Genomic DNA, 24,529 nt, shown 5'->3' on the forward strand with positions numbered 1-24,529 from the left:
TATGTCCCCTACCACCAGCTGCATGCAACTCTGCTCCAACTGTGGGTGGTCTTGGGGAGGGTCCAGAGAAGACTAGAGATGGATCTTTATCTATGCAGCTATGGGAAAGCTCTACTCCTTACTAAATAAAGGCATTCCACTGTAGCCTTTTCAGTGAGGCACATCCATGTGCCTGTAAGCAACCCATCATCTATGCTGTGTAAGGAGGCCCAATAAACTCATTGACTCCTCAGAGATAACTTTTGTGGGACTCTGCATTGGTTTGTGGGTGGGACCTTAGGAGGAGTAGATGCTGTTTATGTTTCCTGCTGCAAAGGAATTGTAACAACACTGTGTGCTCAAGTGAGAGAGAAAAGGAGAGAGAGAGAGAGACAGACTTCATCATATTGCACAATAAAAAGTCTTTGGAGCACATGACTCTACTTACTATCAAGTAATTTATCAAGTGTAATGATGACTGACAACATGGAATGAATAACAGTCCATAGTTTATTAAGTTCCCGTACATTTTTGATGATTTTATGTAGAGTATCTTTCTCAGATATCCAGAGGGAAGGATGAAGATCTGGGCTCAGAAGAGAAAGCGCAACAGGGCTTCATACAGTGAGAAAAGGAGAGTGAGAGAGAGTGGACTTGCATTCCATCAAGGTGACTGATGGGCTTCTGAAGTGCTCATAGCCTCAGAGGACGATGGGAGCTTCTGCCCACATGGCAAGACTGGTGTGACACAAGGACAGTTGTTTGGGCATTGTTCAGTTGGAAAGTTGATGAGCAGTAGGCCTGGGACTCAGCAGCAGGATTAGAGGGCCCAAGTGGTCACATGAGTTGGTTTACATCAGGTGGTCTAGCAGCAGGTGTTTTCACAGCAGGTTAGGTAGCAGCAGGGCTCACAGCAGCAGGGCTGGCAGTAGCAGATTTCACAACAGCTGGGTTGGCAGCAGGGTGTGCAGCAACAGCTGGTCACACAGGTAGGCTTACAACAGGTGGTCTTGCAGCAGGTGGTTTCACAGCAGTTTGGCTTGCAGCAGGGCTGGCAGCAGCTGGTCACACAGGTTGGCTTACAGAAGATGGTCTTGCAGCAGTTGGTTTCACAGCAGCTGGGCTGGCAGCAGGGTGGACAGCAGCAGCTGGTCACACAGGTTGGCTTACAGCAGGTGGTCTTGCAGCAGGTGGTTTCACAGCAGCTGGGTTGGCAGCAGGGTGGACAGCAGCAGCTGGTCACACAGGTTGGCTTACAGCAGGTGGTCTTGCAGCAGGTGGTTTTACAACAGCTGGGTTGGCAGCAGGGTGGACAGCAGCAGCTGGTCACACAGGTTGGCTTACAGCAGGTGGTCTTGCAGCAGGTGGTTTTACAACAGCTGGGTTGGCAGCAGGGTGGACAGCAGCAGCTGGTCACACAGGTTGGCTTACAGCAGGTGGTCTTGCAGCAGGTGGTTTCACAGCAGCTGGGCTGGCAGCAGGGTGGACAGCAGCAGCTGTTCACACAGGTTGGCTTACAGCAGGTGGTCTTCCAGCAGGTGGTTTCACAGCAGCTGGGCTGGCAGCAAGGTGGACAGCAGCAGCTGGTCACACAGGTTGGCTTACAGCAGGTGGTCTTGCAGCAGGTGGTTTCACAGCAGCTGGGCTTGCAGCAGGGCTGGCAGCAGTTGGTCACACAGGTTGGCTTACAGCAGGTGGTCTTGCAGCAGGTAGTTTCACAGCAGCTGGGCTGGCAGCAGAGTGGACAGCAGCAGCTGGTCACACACACTGGCTTACAGCAGACAGTACTGCAGCAGGAAGGCAGGCAGCAAGGAGAGCAGCAGGAGCTGGCCATGGTGTCAGCAGTGATTGGACAGTTCCTGTCAACAAGGGAGTTTTCTACAATACGGAGAGTTCTTGCATTCTGGACCTTTTATATGTCAGGCCTCCAAGGTTTGAACCAATCAGCAGACTTTTCCTTGATGTTGTTTACCTCATTTCCATATTCAGTACATGTTTCATAAGAAAGTGCTTCTCTGCTATGCATCACTGGAAAGTTTATTCTGATTCTTCCTCCAGAATAACTCGTAGGAAAACTTTCAATAAAGGGAAGGTTATGGCACAACCAGTCTCACTGTGTTCTTGGTCATCATCTGGTCATGTGGTTGCCCTTGCTGTCTTGGGATGGATAGTGAGTATGTCTGTCTACATTTTGTCTCTCCTCTTTGTAATTGATTTTTCTTTGGGCTTTGAAGGCCTATATTTTTACATGATATGGCAACCAGGCTCTCAAGCCATAGTTCGTACTTGAAGTGGTCACATACCTTTCAGACAGGCTGTTGTTAACTAACAAAGGGTCAGGATGTTGTTTTGCTCCTTCTCTGTATTTTGGAGGATGCTTGAATAGAGATGCTGATTCAAGCCTACCTGACTGAGCTAGCATACTGACCAGGAGGACTTGACAGAGCAGGCATAGGAAACAGAATGCTAATGAATTTCCCCCTCAGTTTTCATTTTGGTATAAAGGTTGCTTGGAGAATAAATGAGGAGAAAATTTTCAGACATGAACTCAGGATTTCCTGAGGGATCACGGAGAATCTCCCTGCTGATAAAGTCATATGAGTTGTGCCTTTATTCCCCTGCTTCCACTCTGGTCCAGAGAAATAATTTATGGTCTGGCTGCCACCGGACCTGCAAAGGGCTGCCTGCTCACAACAAAAACAAAAAAAACAAAAAATGAAAAACAACACACAACAAAGAGACTTTTTCTTCATTATGAAAGTTTGATCTTAGCTTAGGCTTGTTTATAACTAGATCTTATACGTTAAATTCACACATTTCTATTAATCTAAGTGCTGTCACATGGCCCATGACCTTTCTCCCTCCTGCATGTCCTGCTTCCTCTGCGTCAAGCTCATGCTATTGCCTTTCCTCTTCCCTGAGACATCTCTGTACTCAGAAGTACTGCCCTGCATATTTCTGCCTAGCTACTTGCCTTTCAGGTCTTTATAAACTATTCACAGTGACACATCCTCACACAGTGTAAGGAGTATCTACAACATTCTTTAGCTGATGAAGTACCTTCACGATGATGTTGTTACAGTCACAGTGATGGACTGTTTCAGTGTCTGTCCTTTTACACACAGAATCCTCACTTCAGATTAACCAAGGCATCTGTTTCCTTACCAGCTCCTCCACTGGCGTGTCTCAAAGGCACCTGGCAGAAAGATATCTGGCACAGTATATTATGTTACAGGGTAGACTAGAGGATAGATGATGTGGAAATGGAAATACATTAGCGTGAGAAGATTTCAAGATTTCAAAGTGGTGTGTGTGTGTGTGTGTGTGTGTGTGTGTGTGTGTACGTTCTGATTTCTCCTGTCCCAAGTCTTTAACCAGGAGGATCATGTTGAGATCTGGTATACAATGATTCAACCAAGGCAACCCGAGCCAGCAGGGAACTGCCAACAGACAGCAGATTCAACGCTCTTAGGTCAGTGTTCTTTCCCTGTCTTTTTGCCTTTTTTCTTCTGCCTTCCTTCTGTCTTTCCGTCTTTCTATCTCATTTTGAGGTACTGTCTTTATTTTCTTCCTCTATTGCCTCTTTTATGTGCAATAATGGATTAAAATAAGTTGAAATGGCACCTAATTTTGCAAATCTATAAATGTATTTAAATGAAATCATCTTAAGGTACGCCTACAGTCAAATGGTGAATAAACAATGTTACTATGGAGAGAGTATCATAAAATTAACATGTTCTTATTGTTGTTAATTAGGTGAGAAATAAAATTCTATTTTTTATGACAACCTCTCATTCGTCTTCAAGTAGAGATGATCGTTCTCTATCAACTTTTATTTCAGCTGATGGTGCCACCTTTGGGTTCTTTATCTTTTTGCAAATAAAAATTATAGTTGGCTTCTCCACTCAGCTTATGATTGTGGAAACCCTCACTATAACAATCTATTCTTTTTTTTCTTATTGGCCTATAATCTCTCCATTAATGGATTTGACACAATCTATGTGTGGGTTTTCTATGTGGAAAATGACAGCTTGTTTAAGTTTGAGTAAATTAAATTCAAAGATGTGATAAAAGCCATATATTGCACTTTTGGGAAGTAGATACAAATGCCTCTCCTGGGTGTATAACTATGTGGATAACTATTCATACAATTCTTCATTGTAATGGTTATTACTTCATATATTTTTAGCCACATTTCATGATTAGCTACAGAATTTACATATTAAACAAACCGTAATACAATGATTTGATACTATCTTAAGCAAAGAAAGAGAGTAATTTCAGTTTATAGAGCCATCTACACCCTCTAACACATACGTAAATATCACTTCTTCTAAATGGGTCAAGGTGACAAATGTCTGACCTAAAGTTGACTAGATTATTCTTAGATAATTATTTTTTGCTACTATTTGTGAACTAATTTAAAACCTCACATGTACTGTTTCTGAAATGTAGAAAAGCTAAATTTTCCATAGCACATATAAATTCTACAAAAGAATATATTAGACTGTGATTTCTTCCTCCCTGTGCATAGCACACTCTGATCACACTACTGTCAGCATAAAGCCCTCTGTACACCCTCTGCTGCCTCACTCAGGTCTGCTTTGCTCCCCTGTTATGTTCATGTCATTTTCTTTGTCTAATGTCCACAGTCAATACTTGTCATTCTGAATCTTGTTTACTTCACTTAACATGGTAACTCAATTCCCACAGTTTTCCTGCAAAATAATCATTTCAGTCTTTAAAGCAGAGTGATTTCACTCATTTATATACTGAACAGTTTACCGATTCATGAAATCTCTTGATGTGCTCTTGGTCTGATCTTACAAACCGACTAAAGTAATAGTTGCTTGATGGCCATGGTGGCAGATTTCCTCCACTGTATATCGACTTTGGTGTCTTTATGTGCACACAGAAGAGTGACAGTTTTATTTTTAACTTTCTAAGGAAAATACTTATAGAAATTGGTTTCTATCAGTAGTATGTCAATTTACATTCTCATCAAAAATGAAAAGAATTCTTTTCTTTTCTCTCAATATATCCTAAGCATTTATTGTTTGTTTCCTTGATGGCAGCCTTCCTGACTGGGTGAGGTGGAATTTAATAAGTAGTTTTGATTTGCATTTCCTTGGCGACTATTTATATTTACTTTTTTATGAATTTACTGGAAATTTGTACTATTTTATTTTTAGATTTTCAGACTATTTTCCCATTTTTGAATTAGGTTACTTTCTACTTTGTTTTTAATTTTTAAAGTTATTTTATATTTTCGATATGAATCCCTGGATGAATAGTTGGGAATGGATTTTGCTTACATCTTTCCATTCTGTTACCTGTCTTTTACTCTTTTCATTGTGTCTTTTTATTAGTGAAGAATCTATTTAATTTGATGCAGTTATATCTGCCATTTGCTGCTATTATTGTCTTATCTACTGAAGAGCTGTTGAGAATCTTATTGCCCATGTCCATGCCCTGAAGTGTTTTCTTCATGGAAGGCTTCTGCATCATTTGATATCTTCTTCAAAGCTTCATTGCCCTGGTCCTTCACATCCTTAGTGAAGGTCGTTGATAAGAACTTTGTTTGTGGGGACCTATTCTAAATGGAATGGTTTTCCTATCTTTTTTTCCCCGTGGAGTCATTATTGTTAGGAATATTTCCTAATGTGAGCTCCCTGCTGACACAAAAATTCCCAATCAAGCCAAATAAAAACAAGCCAAATTAAGAAATATCCAGGTTTAATGGGAGTTCTGCACTCTCAGTTGGCCTCAAGGGGAAACCAGAAAGCTGCCAAACGCAGACCCTGGGAGGAAGAAAGGGAGACCACGCATTCCTCTTTTGGGAACTCCTTTAACTACCCTGGGGAGTGGACCTGGCCTGCTGGGATTTGGAGTTCAGACCAGGCCTTGGGGGCTGGGATAGATGCAAGGGGCTGGGGCCTATGCTCCCAACTGGACAATTATTACTATGCAAACTACTGTTTTTGTATGTTGGTTTGTATCTTACATATAAAAGTGCTTGCCAAACATAGAGCTTTCTTTAGAGTCTGTAAAACCTTTTAATATTAAAATCATGCAGCCTCTGAACAGACACAATTTTGCTTTCTCTTCTGATGTTGCTGTTCCTTTGATAGCTATCTCTTGTCTTGCTGCACTGCCTGAGACTAAGCACAATACACAACAAGAGTGGAGGCTGTGAAGACCCTCATCTCATTCCAGCTTTAAAGGGAAGTGTTCCCAATTCAAGGACAATTGGGAGAGTTTAGGGGCCCACTCTCATATTTTACCACAATGTCACTGAATATCAGAGTAAACCTCAGCAAAGAAGATTTGCTTTAAATTCTACCATATGTCAACTGGACTGAATAGATATATACAGAATATCCAACCCCACATGTTAGAAATACATATTCTTTTCATCAGTACATGGAATCTTTTCAAGCAGTTGTCATATCATAGGCCACAAAGCAATCTTCACAGATTCAAAAGGAGACAAATCTTTGCATCCTTCAATAGTGCAGTGGAATAAAAGGAGAAACCAATAGCAAGAGCATGTACAGAAACTTCATGAATAATTAGAGATTGAAGTGTTTTTGAGTGAACAATTGGGCCATTGAAGTAGCAGGGAAGAAATCAAATTTTTTTTGACTCAAATAAGAATCAATGTACAGGATATCAGCTCTTCTGGGGAACATTTAGCACATTCCCAAATTTGCAGCTACAAGTGTTCCCACACACAAAACCTCAAAGAAGTCTTAAATAAACAACCTAATGATGCACCTTTATATGCTAGGAAAACAACAAACAGCTAATCTAAAACTTAGTATTTGGCAACAAATAACAAAAAGTAGGGCAGAAACCAATGAGCTAGAGACTAAAAGAACAATCAACCAACAAAGAGCTGATTCTTTGCAAAGATTAACTAGATTGACAAACCTATATCCCAATTAATCAAAATGAGGAATGCAAATATCAAAATGAATAAGATTGTAAAATAATGGGAGAAGTTACAGTAGACCCCAGTGAAATTCAGATTATTAGTAGATATAGCAAAAATTAGTTTTCCCCAAAGCTGGAATGCTTAGGCGTAATGGATAAATATAATATATGAATATAAAGACAACACAGTCCAAAAATTAACAATGAGACTGATATTCTCATAAAGAAAAGCCAGCACATAGACACTGCTGAATGTCATTAAATTCCAGGAACTACTACAACATTTTTCGAACTCTTTTATGAACTAAAAAGGAAGGAACATTACCAAATTCATCCCCATGAAACCAGTATTATCCTGACACCAAACCCAGAGAGGAACAATGTAAAAAAAAAAGCCTATTTTCCAAGAACATAAACACAATGTTCTGACCCTAATGCCCCCTTACCCTGCAATCTGCATTCTAGAATATGCTGAGAATGTCATATATCAAGAATAAGCAACTTTCTCATGGCATGGTGGCACATGCCTTTATTCCCAGTACTTGGGAGGCAGAAGCACGTGCTTCACAGTGAATTCTAAGTCAGCCTGGTCTGCATAGTTAGATCCTGTCTCAAAAACAACAACATCATTAATAACAATAACAACCAAGACCATGTAGATTTCATCCAAGGAATGCAAGATTGGTTCTAATGCAAATAAATAAGTGTAATTCATCATATGACTAGTCTTAAGGTTAGAAATCTCATGATAATTTAGAAAAGGTACAGAAAAGGCATTGGATAAAGCTCAACATGTTTTAATAATAGAAATCCTAGAGGAATTAGAAGTAGATGGGCCCCATTTCAAAATGCTAAAGGCTATATGAGAAACATAATTTAATAAATACAATTTAATGTTATATTAGATAATGCAAACTGGAAACATCCTTCCTTTTTCCCTCTCTCCGTCCTTCCCTTCTTCCTTCTCTCCCTTCATTTTTTCCTTATTTTTTCCCTCACACTCATAATCTCAACAGGAAGACCCCATCTGACCAATGCTGAGTACTTTTTTGACCTCTGCTCATCCATCAATGTCATTGTATTTGTTCATAACTTGATGCGTGTTCCTCTTCCGTACCTGACATCATACTCAATGTTGACTCACAAAAAATATTCCATGAAGCTTTGGAGGAAATTTTCTCTTCTATAGGTAAGGAGAAGATGAGAGTAGTGACTAGTATATCAGTCACAATCCAAACAAAGTATGAGGTCATTGTGAAACAGAGAAAGAAGAGTTTAGACAGTGAGTAGGGGATTTGAACTTTCATTGTTTTTCTACAATCAATTATCACTCATATCCTTTTTTTTCTTTTATCAAACTCAGTGGAATAAAAATTTCAATGATTGATAAGTTTTTTTTTTTAAAGTTTAATATCCTTTGAAACCATTTAGTGTTGCTTTCATGTGCCGGAGAGTGGGACCATGTACTGGAGCATGAGTAGGGTCTCAGTGCCCTCATCACTAAACAAACCAACTTCCCCTTTTGTTAAGATGTATCTAAGATCAAGCCAGACAAAACCCCAGCAAGGTTGGGGAAGGATTCATGGTATTTCCTTTTAAGGGAGGGTTTCAAGTTATCCAACTGTGAACTTAGTAAGTACCATAGCCTATCTTATGCGGTTTATTCACCTAGATATAGTTAATGAGCTAAGATTCTACACCCAATTCTTTGAGTTTAACATTAGTCTTTGCATTTTTAAGCCTGAACAGCAGCAATGCACTGTTCTGTTTAGATCATTGACATTGGGTCCATCCCCACTGTTTGACATAGACACATTGAACAGTGTCACCTTTGTACCACCCGCCAGTTTCATTTGCATCCATTTGAAGCTCTTGAATTGAATGCTTTTGTGGCCTTCCTTGGTCAAGAGAGTGGCAAACTATTTTCACAGGTCACCTCAGGTCAGTTACAGAAAGAGCTGAAGTACTCCTTTGTTTATGCCCATCCTACTAACAATATTCAAGATGTGTAAGCAATGTAAATACTCATCCACTGTAAATGGATGAAAATGCACAATAGAAAGACCAGTGCTGTGTGATTCCACTAAAATGAGGCTTCTGCAAGTCAGAGTTAGGGAAGAAAGAAGCACAAAGTTTTCTTTCCTGGAGCTGGTAACCATTGTCTGTTAACTTCCAATTGTTCCAGAAATGATGGATGATATTGGGTTCAGTGTGTGTGTGTGTGTGTGTGTGTGTGTGTGTGTGTGTGTGTGTGTGTTGGTGCATGTGTGTGGTACAGTACTGTCCTCTGAGCTAAACAAGTGCCATCTTAATGTTGTGGCCCTTTGTAAGAGATCATTCCTCCAGGACTTGGTAACTGTTTACATCCCTCTCAGGGAGGTGGGAGAACGAGGAGTTCCTACCTGAGTTTCCAGCTATCCCTACCTTCAGTTGTATCCAACTCTGCTCTAACTGGGGGAGATCATGGGGAGGGTCCAGAGAAGACTACGGATGGGTCTCTATGCAGTTATGGGAAAGCTCTCATCCCTACTAGCTAAAGACATGAGAGTGTAGCCTTTTAAGGCAGGCACACCCAAGTTCCTTTAAGCAGCCTCTCATCTATACTTTGTAAGAAGGACCAATTAACTCATTCATCCCTCAAAATCAACTTTGAAGGAATTATGCTTTGGTTTTTGGGTGGGACCTTAGGAGGAATAGATTCCAGTTACTCCAAGAGGAAGATGAGCATCGAAGAAGCTTCTTATGGAGTTGGTTAGCCATTTGGGCAAAGAATTGCTCTTACCTGGACTGCTGAATTAGACAAGCAGGATCCACAGAGAAATGACTACTAAACTTACCTAAAGGTGAGATGATCCTTCTAGGTTCCTACTTCATGAAAAAGTCTGTGAGACATTCTGCAAAATACAGAAAAAAGTGGCTGACAAATTGCCAATATAGGCAGATCTGTCTTTGAAATTTCCTGCTTTATGGAAAAGTCTGCTGGGTACTATGGTCCTGTAGGGCCCCAATGGTACAGAAGACTTTGGGTGGCTGTCCATGTAAAGAGATGTCTCTGTCAATCCTAGTGTTTGGAAGTTGCTTACAGTGCACTTCCTGTTTACTTTGGTAATAATATATCCTTATGGAGTGTTTGATGAAGTTGAAGGATAGATATAGTTTTCTGTACTTATGATAAAAGATAAAGTAGATATACATATTGTAAATGTAATTCTTGCTCAAATTTTACTATGTTAAAGCCTTCCATTTTGTTTAAACAGAAAAGGGGAAATATGTGGGGTGTCATTCTGTATATGAATTGCTTTTCTTGGTTAATGAATAAAGGAACTGTCATGGCCTATTGATAGGGCAGTATTTAGGTAGGCGAAGACAGAACTGAATGCTGGGAGAAAGAAGGGCAGATTCAAGAGACATTAAGGAGCTGCTGCAGGAGTCAGACATGGTAGAACATTAGCTGGTAAGCCACTGCCACATGGCAATACAAAGATTAATAAAAATGGGTTAAATTAAGATGTAAGAGTTAGCCAATAAGAAGCTAGAGCTAATGGGCCAAACAGTGTTGTAATTAATATAGTTTCTGTGTGGTTATTTTTTGGTTCTGTATGACCGGGATAAACAAGAGGGCCCTACTCCTACAGGTTTTTGGGTAGGACCTTAGGAGTAATAGACGGTGTTTATGTCTCCTGTTGGAAAGTAATTTTAACAACTGTGTGGTAGAGACAGACAGACAGAGATAGAGATAGAGAGAGAGACATCATTATATTGCAGAATGAAAAGTCTTTTGAGCATGTGAATCTAATAAGAAGTGATTTATCAAAGTGTAATGAGGACAGACAATATGCAATAAATAACATTCCAGAATTTATTAAGCTTCCATACATTTTTGATAAGTTTATTTAAAGTATTTTTCTCAGTTGTTCAGAGAGAAAGATGAAGATAGAAGATCTGGGCTCAGAAGAGAGACTGAGTACTGGGCTCCACACAGAGGAAGAAGACAGTAGGAGTGAGTGGATCTGTATTCCATCAAGGTGACTGATAGGCTTTAAAAGTGGTCATAGCCTCAGATGATAACGGGAACCTCTGCCCACATGGCAAGACTGGTGTGACACAAGGACAGTTGTTTGGGCATTGTTCAGTTGGAAAGTTGATGAGCCGTAGGCCTGGCAGCAGCTGAACTCACAGCAGCTGGACTAGAGTCCCCAGGTGGTCTCAAGCATTGGTTTATATCAGGTGGTCTAGCAGCAGGTGGTTTCAGAGCAGGTTGGGCAGCAGCAGGGCTCACAGTAGCAGGGCTGGCAGCAGCAGGGCTCACAGCAGCAGGGCTGGCAGCAGCAGGGCTCACAGCAGCAGGGCTGGCAGCAGCAGGACTCACGGCAGCAGGGCAGGCAGTAGCAGATTTCACAACAGCTGGGTTGGCAGCAGGGTGTACAGCAACAGGTGTTCACACAGATTGGTTTCCAGCAGGTGGTCTTGCAACAGGTGGTTTTACAGCAGTTTGGCTTGCAGCAGGGCTGACAGCAGCTGGTCTCACAGGTTGGCTTACAGCAGGTGGTCTTGCAGCAGGTGGTTTCACAGCAGCTGGGCTGGCAGCAAGGTGGACAGCAGCAGCTGGTCACACAGGTTGGCTTACAGCAGGTGGTCTTGCAGCAGGTGGTTTTACAGCAGCTGGGCTTGCAGCAGAGCTGGCAGCAGCTGGTCACACAGGTTGGCTTACAGCAGGTGGTCTTGCAGCAGGTGGTTTCACAGCAGCTGGGCTGGCAGCAGGGTGGACAGCAGCAGCTGGTCACACAGGTTGGCTTACAGCAGGTAGTCTTGCAGCAGGTAGTTTCACAGCAGCTGGGCTGGCAGCAGGGTGGACAGCAGCAACTGGTCACACACACTGGTTTACAGCAGACAGTAGTGCAGCAGGAAGGCTGGCAGCAAGGAGAGCAGCAGGAGTTGGCCATGGTGTCAGCAGTGATTGGACAGTTTCTGTCAACAGGGGACTTTTCTACAATATGGAGAGTTCTTGCATTCTGGACCTTTTATATGTCAGGTCTTCAAGGTTTGAACCAATCAGTGGACTTTTCCTTGATGTTGTTTACCCTATTTCCATATTCAGTACATGTTTCATAAGAAAGTACTTCTCAATGCTATGCATCATTGGAAAGCTTAATCTGTTTCTTCCTCCAGAATAACTCGTAGGAAAACTTTCAATAAAGGAAACGGTATGGCACGACCAGTCTCACTGTGTCCTTTATCATCATCTGGTCATGTGGCAGCCCTGGCTGTCTTGGGATGGACATTTTGTCTCTCCTCTTTGTAGTGGATTTTTTCTTTGGGTTTTGTAGGCCCATAGTTTACATAATCTGGTAACCAGGCTCTCAAGCCATAGTTTGTACCTGAAGTGGTCACATACCTTTCAGACAGGCAGTTGTTAACTAACAAAGGGTCAGGATGTTGTTTTGCTCCTTCTCTGTAATTTGGAGGATGCTTGAATAGAGATGCTGATTCAAGCCTACCTGACTGAGCTAGCATACTGACCAGGAGGACTTGACAGAGCAGGCATAGGTATACGTAACTTGTTGCCTAGGAAACAGAATGATGATGAATTTCCCCCTCAGTTTTCATTTTGGTATAAAGATTGTTTAGAGAATAAATGGTGGAAATTTTTCAGGACATGAGCTCAGGATTTCATGAGGCATCACGGAGAATCTCCCTCTCGATAAAGCCATGTGAGTTGTGCCTTTATTACCCCGCTACCACTCTGGTCCAGAGAAATAATTTATGGTCTGGACTGCCACTGGACCCAGTCAGGGCTGCCTGCTCACAACAAAAACCAAAAATCAAAAATGAAAAACAAAGACCACACATAACAAAGAGACCTTTTCTTCATTATGAATGTTTGATCTTAGCTTAGACTTGTTTATAACTAGATCTTATACGTTAAATTCACACATTTCTATTAATCTAAGTGCTGTCACATGGCCCATGACCTTTCTCTCCTCTTGCATTTCCTGCTTCTTCTGCGTCAAGCTGGCGACATTGCCATTTTTCTTACCTGAGACATCTCTGTACCCAGAAGTACTGCTCTCCCTATTCCTGCCTTGCTACTTGCCTTTCAGGTCTTTATAAGCCAACCACAGCGACACATCTTCACACAGTGTAAGGAGTATCTGCAACAGTCCTTAACTGATGAAGTACCTTCACGCTGATGTTGTTACATTCACAGTGATGGACTGGTTCAGTGTCTGTCCTTTCATACACAAAATTCTCACTTCAGATTAGCCAAGGCATCTGTTTCTTTTCTGGTTCCTCCTCCTGTGTATCCCAAAGGCACCTGGCATAAAGATATCTGGAAAAGTATATTCCGTATCAGGGCAAACTAGAGAACTGATGTGGAAGTGGAAATATATTAGAGTGAGAAGATATCAAAGTGATGTGTGTGTGTGTGTGTGTGTGTGTGTGTGTGTTTAGGTCCTGATTTCTCCTGTCCTGAGGCTCTAACTAGGAGAATCATGTTGAGATTTCTGTTATACAGTGATTTATTCAAGGCAACCAGAACAAGCAGGAAACTGCTGACAGACAGCAGACTCAGCACTCTTCGGTCAGTGTTCTTTCTCTGCCTTTTTGTCTTCTTCTTTCTGCCTTCCTCCTGTCCTTTTGTCTTTCTATCTCATTTAGAGATCCCGTTTTTATTTTCTTCATCTATTGCCTTTCTTTGTATGCAGTAATGGGTTTAAATGGTGCCTAATGATGCAAACCTATAAATTTATTTAAATCAAATCATTTTAAGGTGTACATACAGTTAGAAGTTGAATAACCAATGTTATGATGAAGAGGGTATCATAAAATAAACATGTTCTTGTTGTTGTTAATCAGGTGAGAAATAAAATTCCATTTTTTTTAATGACACCTTCTCATTCTCCAAGGAGAGATGATATCTATCAACTTTTCTTTCAATCGGTGGTGCCATCTTTGGGTCTTTTATTTTTTTGCAAATAAAAATTATAATTGGCCTCTCCACTCAGCTTATGATTGTTGAATCCCTCCCTGTAACAATCTATTCTTTTTTTTCTCATTGGCCTGTAATCTCTTCATGAATGAATTTGCCACAATCTATGTGTGTGTTTTCTTTCTAGAAAATGGCAATTTGTTGAAGTTTGAGTAAATTAAAGTTAAAGATGTGATAAAAGCCATCACTTTTGGGAAGTAGATACGAACACCTCTCCTGGGTGTATAACTATGTGGATAACTGTTCATCTTTGAAATGTTTATTCCTTTATATTTTTTTAGCCACACTTCATGAATGCTATAGAATTTATATATTAAATGATCTGCATAATAGTATGAGCTGATATTATTTTAAGCAAAGAAAGAGAATAATTTCAGGTTATAGAGCCTGAACACATTCCATAAACATCACTTCTTCTAAAGGAGTTGAGGTGATAAATGTCTGGCCTAGGGTTGACTGAACTATTCTTAGATAATCATTTTTTTCTGCTACTATTTGTGAACTATTTAAAAACCTTACATATATTGTTTCTGAATTGTAGAAAAGATAAATTTTTATTAGCATATACTAATTTTACATAGGAATATATTAGACTGTGACATATTTCTCCCTGTGCAAGGCACACTCTGATCACACTACTGTCAGCATAACGCCCTCTGTACACTCTTTGCTTCCTCACTGAGGTCTGCTTTTCTCCCCTGTTATGTTCATGTCAGTTTTTTTTCTAATGTCCATAGCCAATACTTGCCATTCTGAATCTTGTTTTCTTCAGTTAATATGGTAACTCAATTCCCACAGTTTTCTTGCAAAATAATCATTTCAGTCTTTAAAGCAGAGTGATTTCACTCATTTATATACTGCAGAGTTTACCGATTCATGAAATCTGTTGGTGTGCTCTTGGTCTTCAACTGACTAAAGTAACGGTCGCTTGATGGCCATGGTGGCAGACATTTCCTATCAACTTTGGTGTCCTTAAGTTCATACAGAAGAGTAATGTATCTGGATTATGTGGCAGTTTTATTTTTAGCTTTTTGAGGAAACTCCAAACTGGTTTCTATAGGTATTATGTTAATTTACATTCTTACAGCAGTGTGAGATGGAATTTAAAAGGCTGTTTTGATTTGCATTTCCCTGATGATGACTTTTATTATTTTTACATGAATTTCCTGTCAAATCATTGTTTCTCTTATGGATTGGGTTACTTTCATTTTTTTTTTAACTTTTAAAGTCATTATATTTTCTGGTTAGAGTCTGTAGAATTTTTTAATTATAGAATTATGTATCCCATGGTCAGGGTTCTGCTCTTTTGGACTTCGCTGCCTCAGACTTGCTCTGACCTAGATCACTGGCTCAGTCTTGCTCCTGTCTTGTTCACATCTTGATGCGTGTCCCAGTATGCATACCTGACACCAAACCCACAGTGAACTGACAAGAAAACATCCTATTAAGCCTGAAGGAAATTTCCTTTTTTTCCCCTATAGTTAAGGAGATGAAGGGAGGAGTGATGAGTAAATCAATTCCAGTCCAAACAGAGAAGTTCACTGTGAAGATAAACAGGGAAAAAGAGGAGTTTAGACACTGAGTAGGGAGTTTTGAACTTTAGTTGTTGTTTTTCTACAAGTAATTATCACTCATATACTATTTTTTAAATCAAACTCAGTGGATTAAAAAATTAATTATTTTTAGGCTTTTATTTAAATTTAATACCCATTGAAACTATTTAATGTTGCTTGCATGTGCATGAGAGTGGTACCATACATGAGTAGCACCTCAGAACTCTCATCCCGAAAGAAAACCAACTTTCCCTTTTCCCAAGACCTTCCCAAAATCAAGCCATCAAAAATGTCAGCAAAGTGGGGGAGTTGTTCATGGGATTTGGTCTAATGGAAAGGTGTCAAGTTGACCCAACTGTGAACTTAGTAAGTACTGTGGTCTATCTTGTGCAGCTTGTCCACCTGAACATAGTCCATGCACTGAGAATCTACATCCGATTCCTTGAGATTAACCTTAGTCTTTTCATTTTTAAGCCTGAACAGCAGCAATGCACTGTTCTGTTTAGATCATTGACATCGGGTCCATCCCCACTGTTTGACATAGACACATTGAACAGTGTCACCTTTGTACCACCTGTCAGTTTCATTTGCGTTCATTTGAAGCTCTTGAATTGAATGCTTTTGTAGACTTTCTTGGTCAAGAGAGTGGCAAACTATTTTCACAGGTCACCTCAGGTCAGTTACAGAGACAGCTGAAGTTGTAACCCTCTTTTGTTTATGCTGATTCTACTAACAATAGTCAAGATGTACAAGCAACCCAAACACCCATCAAATATAAATGGATGAAAATGCACAACAGAAAGACCAGTGCTGTGCGATTCCACTCAAATGAGGTTTCTGAAAGTCAGATTCAGGGAAGAAAAGAACAGGATCATTCTTTCAGGATAGGAGGTAAGAGACATGGGAGCTATTAACTATTGTCTATTTACTTCCAATAGTCCCACAGATCTGATGAATGGCATTGGGTCTAGTTTGTGTGTGTGTGTGTGTGTGTGTGTGTGTGTGTGTGTGTATGTATGTGTGTGTGTTTATGTGTGTGTATGCGTGTGTGTATGGTACAATACTGTTGTCTGAGCCAAACATTCAGCTTTGGCTCTTTGTAATCATTCCAGCAGGACTTGGTTACTGTTTACAACCCTCACAGAGAGATGGGAGGGTCAGGAGTCCTCACTTGAGATTCCAGCTATATCCTACCACCAGTTGCATGCTCCTGTAAGCAGTCCCTCATCCGTGCTCTGTAAGGAAGCCCAGTAGACTCATTGGTCCCTTTGAATCAACTTTCTTGCAATCCTTCTTTGGTTTTTTGGTGGGACTTTAGGAGGAGTAGATGCTTTGTCTCCTCTGGGAAGAAATTTTAACAACATTGTGTGTGTGTGTGTGTGTGTGTGTGTGTGTGTGTATGTGCGCACGTTCACACGTGAGAGAGAGAGAGAGACTTCATTATATTGCACAATAAAGTCTTTTGAGCATGTGGATATACTATCAGTGATTTACTAAAGTATAATGATGACAATGTGTAATGAATAATAGTCCAGAATTTATTAAGTTTCCATACATTTTTGATAATTTTAATTAAAGTGTCATTCTCAGTTGTTCAGAGGGAAAGATGAAGATCCAGGTTCAGAAGAGAAGCTGCAGACTGGGCTCCGTACAGAGAGAAAAGGAGAAAGAGTGAGTGGACATGCATTCCATCAAGGTGACTGATAGGCTTCTGAAGTGCTCATAGCCTCAGAGGATGATGGGAGCTTCTGCCCACATGGAGAGACTGGTGTGACACAAGGACAGTTGTTTGGGCATTGTTCAGTTGGAAAGTTGATGAGCAGTAGGCCTGGCAGCAGCTGGACTCACTACAGCAGGATTGGAAGCACCAGCTGGTCACATGAGTTGGTTTACATCAGGAGATCTAGCAGCAGGTGTTTTCACAGCAGGGCTGGCAGCAGCAGGGCTCACAGCAGCAAGGCCAGCAGTAGCAGATTTCACAACAGCAGGGTGTGCAGCAACAGGTGTTCACACAGGTTGGCTTACAGCAGGTGGTTTTACAGCAGCTGGGCTGGCAGCAGGGTGGACAGCAACAGCTGGTCACACAGGTTGGTTTCCAGCAGGTGGACTTGCAGCAGGTGGTTTCACAGCAGGGCTGGCAGCAGCAGGGCTCACAGCAGCAGGGCTGGCAGCAGCTGCTCACACAGCTTGGTCTCCAGCATGTGGTTCTGCAGCAGGTGGTCCTGCAGCAGGAAGGCTGGCAGCAAGGGGAGCAGCAGGAGTTGGTCATGATGTCAGCAGTGGTTTGAGGGTTCCTGATAATAGGTGCCTTTTCTACAGTATGGAGAGTTCTTGCATTCTGGGCCTTTTATATTTCAGGTCTTCAAGGTGTGAACCAATCAGTAAGACTTTTCCTTGATATTGTTTGCACCATTTTCTGCATTTGCTTTATTTTTTATGAGGAAGTACTTCTCAGTGCTATGTGCATCATTGGAAAGTTTAATCCGATTTTCCAAAATATCTCACAGAAACCATTTCAACAAAGGAAGGGTATGGCACTACCAGTCTCACCGTGTCCTTGGTCATCATCTGGTCATGTGACAGCCCTTGCTGTCTTGGAAAAGTGAGAGTCTCTCTCTTAGATTTTCTTTGGTCTGCCACCTCATAAAACACAAAATAAAGAACTTAATAGTAATTATGAGAGCTTGACCTTAGCTTAGGCTTCTTTCTAACAAGCTCTTATAACTTAAATTTGCCCATTTCTATTTATCTATATGCTGTCGCATGGCTCCTAGCTTTTTCCTCTACTCTGGCATGTCCTGCTTCCTCTGGGTCAGACTGGTACCATTGCCTTTCTTACCTGATTCATCTCTGTCCCCAGAGGTTCTGCCTAACCTCTTCTGACTAGCTGCTGGCTGTTCAGATCTTTATAAACCAAGCACCGTGACATATCTTCACAGTCTGAGTATTCTGTAGCAGTCCTCAGCTATGAAGAAGCTGCACAGTGGTGCTATGTTCACAGTGATGACTGTTGTGTTTGTCCTTTGACACTCAAAATCCTCACTTCAGTTTAGCCCAGCTATCTCTTTTTTTACCAGCTCCTCCACACAAGTGTCTTAAAGGCACTTTGGAGAAAGATATCTGGCTTAATACGTTCCAAATCTGGGATCACTGCATGACAGATGTGGAAGAGGAAATTCATTAGTGTGTGTGTGTGTGTGTGTGTGTGTGTGTGTGTGTAGGTCCTGATTTCCCTTTTCCTGAGGGGCTTGCCAGGAGGAACATGTTGAGATTTCTGCCATCTAACAATTTAACGGAGGCAAACCTGGGTAAGCAGGGAACTGCTAGTATACTGCATATTCAATACGCTTAGTTCAGTGTTCTTTCCCTGTCTTTTTGTCATTTTCTGTCTGCCCACCTGCCTGTCCTTCTGTCTTTCTATCTCATTTTTTTTGTCCTTTCTTTATTTTCTTCCTCTATTGTTTTCCTTTGGGGGCAATGATGCATTTAAGGTAAGTTGAAAGGTATATAATGATGTAAATACACTAATTTTCATTTATAACATTTATAAGGTCTATATACATTCAGAAAGGGAATAAATAGTGTTATGATGGCAAGAGTATCACAAAATGAAAATGTCTGTTTGCTGTTATCAGGTAAGAAACAAAAATTCATCCTATTTTATGTCATACTCACATTCTTTTTTAAGGAGAGATGATCGCTCTGTATCAATTTAACTTGCAGCTGTTGGTATCACCTTTGGGTTCTTTGCTCCTTTGCAAATAAATATTACAAATAAATAAATAATGGGCTTCTCCTTTCAGTTTACGATTGTGTAATCTGCCACTATAATGATCTATTGTTTCTTCTTTTCATTGAGCAGTATTCTCCCCATGAATCAATTTGACAATAGTTATGTGTGGGTTTCCTTTCTAGAAAAATGCAGCTTGTTTAAAGGTTGAGAAAATTAAAATTAATAATGTGATGAAAAACTTTCTATGGCACTTTTGGCAAGTAGATAAGAATATTTCTGTTTGGTGTGTAACTATGTGGATTACATGATTGTAATTGATTATATGATTCCTCTCTGAAATGTTTATTCCTTTGTATAATTTTAGCCCACATATCACACACAACAATAGACTTTACATGCTAAATAATACTGTAATAGAAGATCAGGTTTCTAAGCAAAAGAAAGAGAATAATTTCATGATACAGAGCCCTCCACACCCTCTGAGCACATTTATAAAAAAGTAACTTCTAAATGGGTCAAGGTGCCAAATGTCTGAATTTTAGTTGACTAGATTATTCTTAGGTACTTAGCTTTTCTGCTAGTATATGTGTTCTAATTAAAATCCTCACACCTACTGCTCTGAAATGTAGAAAAGATGAATTTTTATTAGAATATATTAATTTTTCAGAATAAAATACGAGATTGTGACATCTTTTTCACTGTGCATAGCACACTCTGGTCACACTCACCTCAGCACAATGCCCTCTGTACACCCACTGTACTCTCCCTTGGGTCTATTTTTCTCCCGTGTTAATTTTATGTCATTTTTTCTTCTAATTTCCATAAGCAATACTTGCCATTTAGAATCTCTTTTATTTCACCTCTATGGTAACTACATTTTTAATTCTTGTTTGAAAATCAAGTAATTAGGTTCTTTAATGCTGAATGATTTCCATCATTTCTATATTAAAAATTTACCTTTTCATTGAATTCATTAATGGACTCTTGGTCTGATTTTACAAACTGACTAATATAATGTCATGGTGGCAGACATTTTATTCTTTAGGCACATACTGATGAGCAATATATCTCGATCATGCAGCAGTTTTATTTTTAGCCCTTTGAGGACACTTCAAACTGATTTCCATAAGTATTATGCCATTTTGCATTCTCATTAACACTGAAAAGAGTTCTTATTTTTTCTTATATCCTAAGCATTTATTGTTTGTTTCCTTCACGGCTGCCTTCCTGAGTAGGGGTGAGATGGAATTTCATAGGTAGTTTGGATTTTCATTTCTGAGATGTCTACTTATATTATCTCTATTTCATGAATTTATTTTACCTTGTTGTGATATTCAGACCATTGGCCAACTTATGGACTGGGTTACTTTTAAGTTTGTTGTTAACTTTTAAAACCATTATATATTATGTATATAAATCCCCTGGATCAGTATCTGGGAATGAGTTTTCTCACGTTTTTCCATTCTGTTGGTTGTCTTTTACTGTGTTAATTGCTGCTTATTTGTAAAGAAGTTATTTAATTTGATGCAGTTACATCTGTTATTTCTTGCTGTTATTATCTGAACTATTGAGATCTGTTCAGAATCTTTTTTTTTGAGGGGGGGGGACAGCATTTCTCTGTAGCTTTGGAGCCTGTCCTGGAACTAGCTCATGTAAACCAGGTTGGCCTCAAACTCACAGAGCTCTGTCTGCCTCTGCCCCTCAAAGTGCTGGGATTATAGGCATGTGCCACCACCTCCCGGCTGAGATCTGTTCAGAATCTTATTGCCAGTGACCATGTCCTGTTGTGTTTTCTTCATGTAAGGTTTCTGTATCATTTGATATCTTATTTAATTTTGTTTATAAGCATGTTAAAGTTTTCATTGCATGGATCTCCCACATCCTTGGTGAAGTTCATTGATAAGAACTTTGTGGTTGGGAGCTATCATGAATGGAAAGATTTTCCTTACTTCCTTCATAGTGGGTTCATTAATGTTATGTATGCTACTGTTTTTTTTTAATGTTGGTTTTGTATCTTACAAGATAAATGTGCTTGGTAAATATAAAAGTTTTTTGGTAGGGCCTGTCAAACCTTTGAATTAACTATAGAATCATATCACCCATGAACAGACATAGTTTTGCTTCCTCCTCTCCTGTTGTTTTCCCTTTAATATCCTTCTCTTGTCTTGTTACTTTGACAGACTACGCACAATATGTAATGAGAGTGGAAATAGTGGGGACTTTGTCTCAGTCCAGGCTTAAGAGAAAATGTTCCAAATACAATAACAATTGGGAGAGTTTAGTGCCTCATTCTCATGTTTTACCACAGTATCATAGATTATCAAAGTAAACATCAGCAAGGAACCTTTAGGGTTAAATTCAACCATATGTCAATTGGACTTAAAGATAGTTACAGAATATTCCACCCCAAACATAAGGAATATACATTGTTTTCACAGCACTTTGGAATCTTTCCCAAAATTTAACACATCATAAATCACAAAGCAAGCCCGAACAAGTACAAGAAAGGAGACAATCTCTTGTATCCTACCAGACTACAGTAGAATATAAGTATAAGCCAGTAGCAGGAGTGTGTACAGAAACTGTACAAATTCTTATTTATTTATTTATATTGATTTTATTGAGCTATACATTTTTCTCTACTTCCCTCCCTTCTTCTCCCCTTTCCTCCAAACCTCTCTCAAGATCCCTATGCTCCCAATTTACTAAGGTGGTCTTGTCTTTTTCTACTTCCCATGTAGATTAGGTCCATGTATGTCTCTCTTAGGGTCTCATTGTTGTTCTCTGGGATTGTGATTTGTAGGTTGGCTTCCTTTGCTTTATGTTTAAAAATCACTTATGAGTGAGTACGTATGATAACTTTCCTTCTGGGTCTGGGTGACCTCACCCAATATGATGTTTTCTAGATCCACCTGTTTGCCTGCAAATTTCAAGATATCATTTTTTTTTCTGCCATGTAGTACCCCATTGTGTAAATGTACCACATTTTCCTTATCCATTCTTCAGTTGAGGGGCATTTAGGTTGTTTTCAGGTTCTGGCTATGACAAACAATGCTGCTTTGTGGTGTATGAGGTCCTTCTGTCTCTGTGTTGCTTTTATTGGTTAATGAATAAAGAAACTTCCTTGGCCTCTTGATAGGATATAACTTAGGTAGGCAGGGAAAACTAAACTGAATGATGGGAGGAGGAAGGGCAGAGTAAAGGGGAGCCTCCATGAAGCCACCACCAGAGATAGACGTGCTGAAACTTTGCTGGTAGGCCTTGACCTTGTAGTGATGCACAGATTAATGGAGATGGATTAAATTAACATGTAGGAGTTTGTTAATAAGAAGTTAGAGCTATTGGGCCCATTAATTAATTAATATAGTTCTGGTGTATTATTTTGATTCTGGATGGCTGGGACAAACAAGCAGCCCTCTTCCCCCCAACAAATTGGTGTGCCAACATGGTGGACTAAATCCATGTAAAACTTGAGAGAGCTTGAAAAGAAATTCTAGACACTAAAAAACAAAGTTTAGTCCCATTTTTCCCCCAAATGAGCTTTGCTTGAGGCGGCATGCTGAGCGGCATGCTGTGGTTCCTTTAAGAGAGGTCTTACTGATTCAGCAGTGGCAACCCATGTGGTTTCAAAATGATAGCTTCCTGGCTGTGGGCCATTCTGCCAGCTCAACCTCAGGTTTTCCCAGGAGACCGAGTGTTTGGATTGGGGGTTTGTGAGCAGTGTGCTGCAACTTGCTTGATGGCAACGTCGACCATTTGTACCTGAAAATGGGGCGTTGTGCATGGCTCAGAAGTGCAAGTGGTTTCACCATACTGGACTGTGTGGGGCAAGTTGAAAGTACTATATATATCATAATAATGGCGCAGATTAAGTTTTAGACTGGGCCAGCAAGCAGGAAGTACTGTATATACCATAATAATGGCTCAACTTAAGTTAGCATTTTAAAAAAAGTGTTCCTGGGCAGTAAAGAATTACAAATATATGATAAAGCCAGATGAGTCATAAGGTTGGATAAATGTATGCTTGAAAGTGAGAAGAAAAAGAGTATAGAGAGTCATAAAATAAAGTTAATGCTTTAAAAAAGGGTAAAGTCTTTAAAGAGATAGAGTATAGATAATCAGAGATTACAAGGAGTAAAGAAAAATAAGCCATATAAAGATGGATTATACACAGAGAATCTGGGTTATGTATATTATTGTGTTTTCTTTGAGTTTCTTTGACTGTGAAGGAGCTAAATACAAAGAGATATTTCATTGTATGGGCTGCTAAGCTAAGCCAGCATGAATATTATAAAGGTATTGTGACTTCCAAAGTTGGGTCTAAGGACATGTTACTTTGGAAAAGAGGTTCTTCTTTTGTTTCCACAGAAGATGAGAACCCGTGGATTGCTTCCAGACAAATATAGTTTGATGGAACAAGACCCCCTGAAAGGTTGCTGTGAACACCCTCACAAAGAAAATACTTCACCCAGCAAACAGCAGGAAGAAGTTTGGACAGAACTGTGCCCATAGTCACAAATTTTGTTCACATTTAAAGGGGGGATAGTCTATAGAGATGAATAGTTTGCATTGGTATGGATCTTGGTTTATTGATACAAATTTATGGTCAATTTTGTTATATATATATATATATATATATATATATATATATATATATTTGATCTTGATTAAGGTATTGTGTTTGTGTAGCTCATTTAAAAATATAATGTATAATTAAGAAATATAAGTTAATAGATACTCATCTTTAATAGTGTTGTTTTTAATCATGTTAGTTAGATTTTCTAGATGTATAGAGATATATTTCAGTTAGATAGGTATTCTTACAATCTTTTGGAGACCTTCAGAATATGGCATTTAAAAGTTTTAATAACTTAGGCTTTTTATGACAATGAGACACATCTGTTCTTGGCAGCACCAGTTACTTTGAGAGGAAGATGGATATCGAAGGGCTTCTTATCGAGTTGGTTAGTCATTTGGACAAAAAAAACTGCTCTTGCCTGATCTGCATGTGCAGAACTCAGAGAGAAATGACTGCTGAACTTGCCTAAAGGTGAGACAGTCCTTAAGGGTTCCTGTTTCATGAAAGAGTCTGCTAGACATTCTGCAGGACACCGAAGAAAATAACTTGCAAACTTATAATATAGGCAGAAATGTCTTTGAAATGTCCTGTTTTGTGGAAAAGTCTACTGAATATTATGGTCTTGTAGGCTGAAGATGGATGCACTATGGTACAGAACTTTGAGTGACTGTCCAGGTAGCAAGATGTCTCCTTCAATTCTAGAGTTTTAAAAGTTGTTTACAATGTATTTCCTGTTTACTTAGGTAATATTATACCCT

At 39.8% G+C, this 24,529-nt stretch overlaps 2 protein-coding genes across 2 annotated transcripts; both read right to left on the minus strand.

Annotated features, from left to right (window-relative positions):
* Window positions 1-844: 844 nt before the first annotated feature.
* Window positions 845-1,813, minus strand: LOC148120787 (uncharacterized). The gene has a single exon (XM_087909523.1). It carries the CDS (start codon window positions 1,811-1,813, stop codon window positions 845-847), a length of 969 nt encoding a protein of 322 aa, XP_087765649.1.
* A 9,334-nt stretch (window positions 1,814-11,147) lies between these two features.
* LOC148120788 (uncharacterized) lies at window positions 11,148-17,728 on the minus strand. The gene is made up of 2 exons (XM_087909546.1): window positions 17,498-17,728; window positions 11,148-11,855 (listed from the first exon to the last, which is right to left on the minus strand). Exons 1-2 carry the CDS (start codon window positions 17,726-17,728, stop codon window positions 11,148-11,150), a joined length of 939 nt encoding a protein of 312 aa, XP_087765672.1.
* Window positions 17,729-24,529: the final 6,801 nt, after the last annotated feature.

Source organism: Myodes glareolus, chromosome 9, assembly GCF_982192425.1.
Source record: "Myodes glareolus chromosome 9, mMyoGla1.1, whole genome shotgun sequence".
NCBI lineage: Eukaryota > Metazoa > Chordata > Mammalia > Rodentia > Cricetidae > Myodes > Myodes glareolus.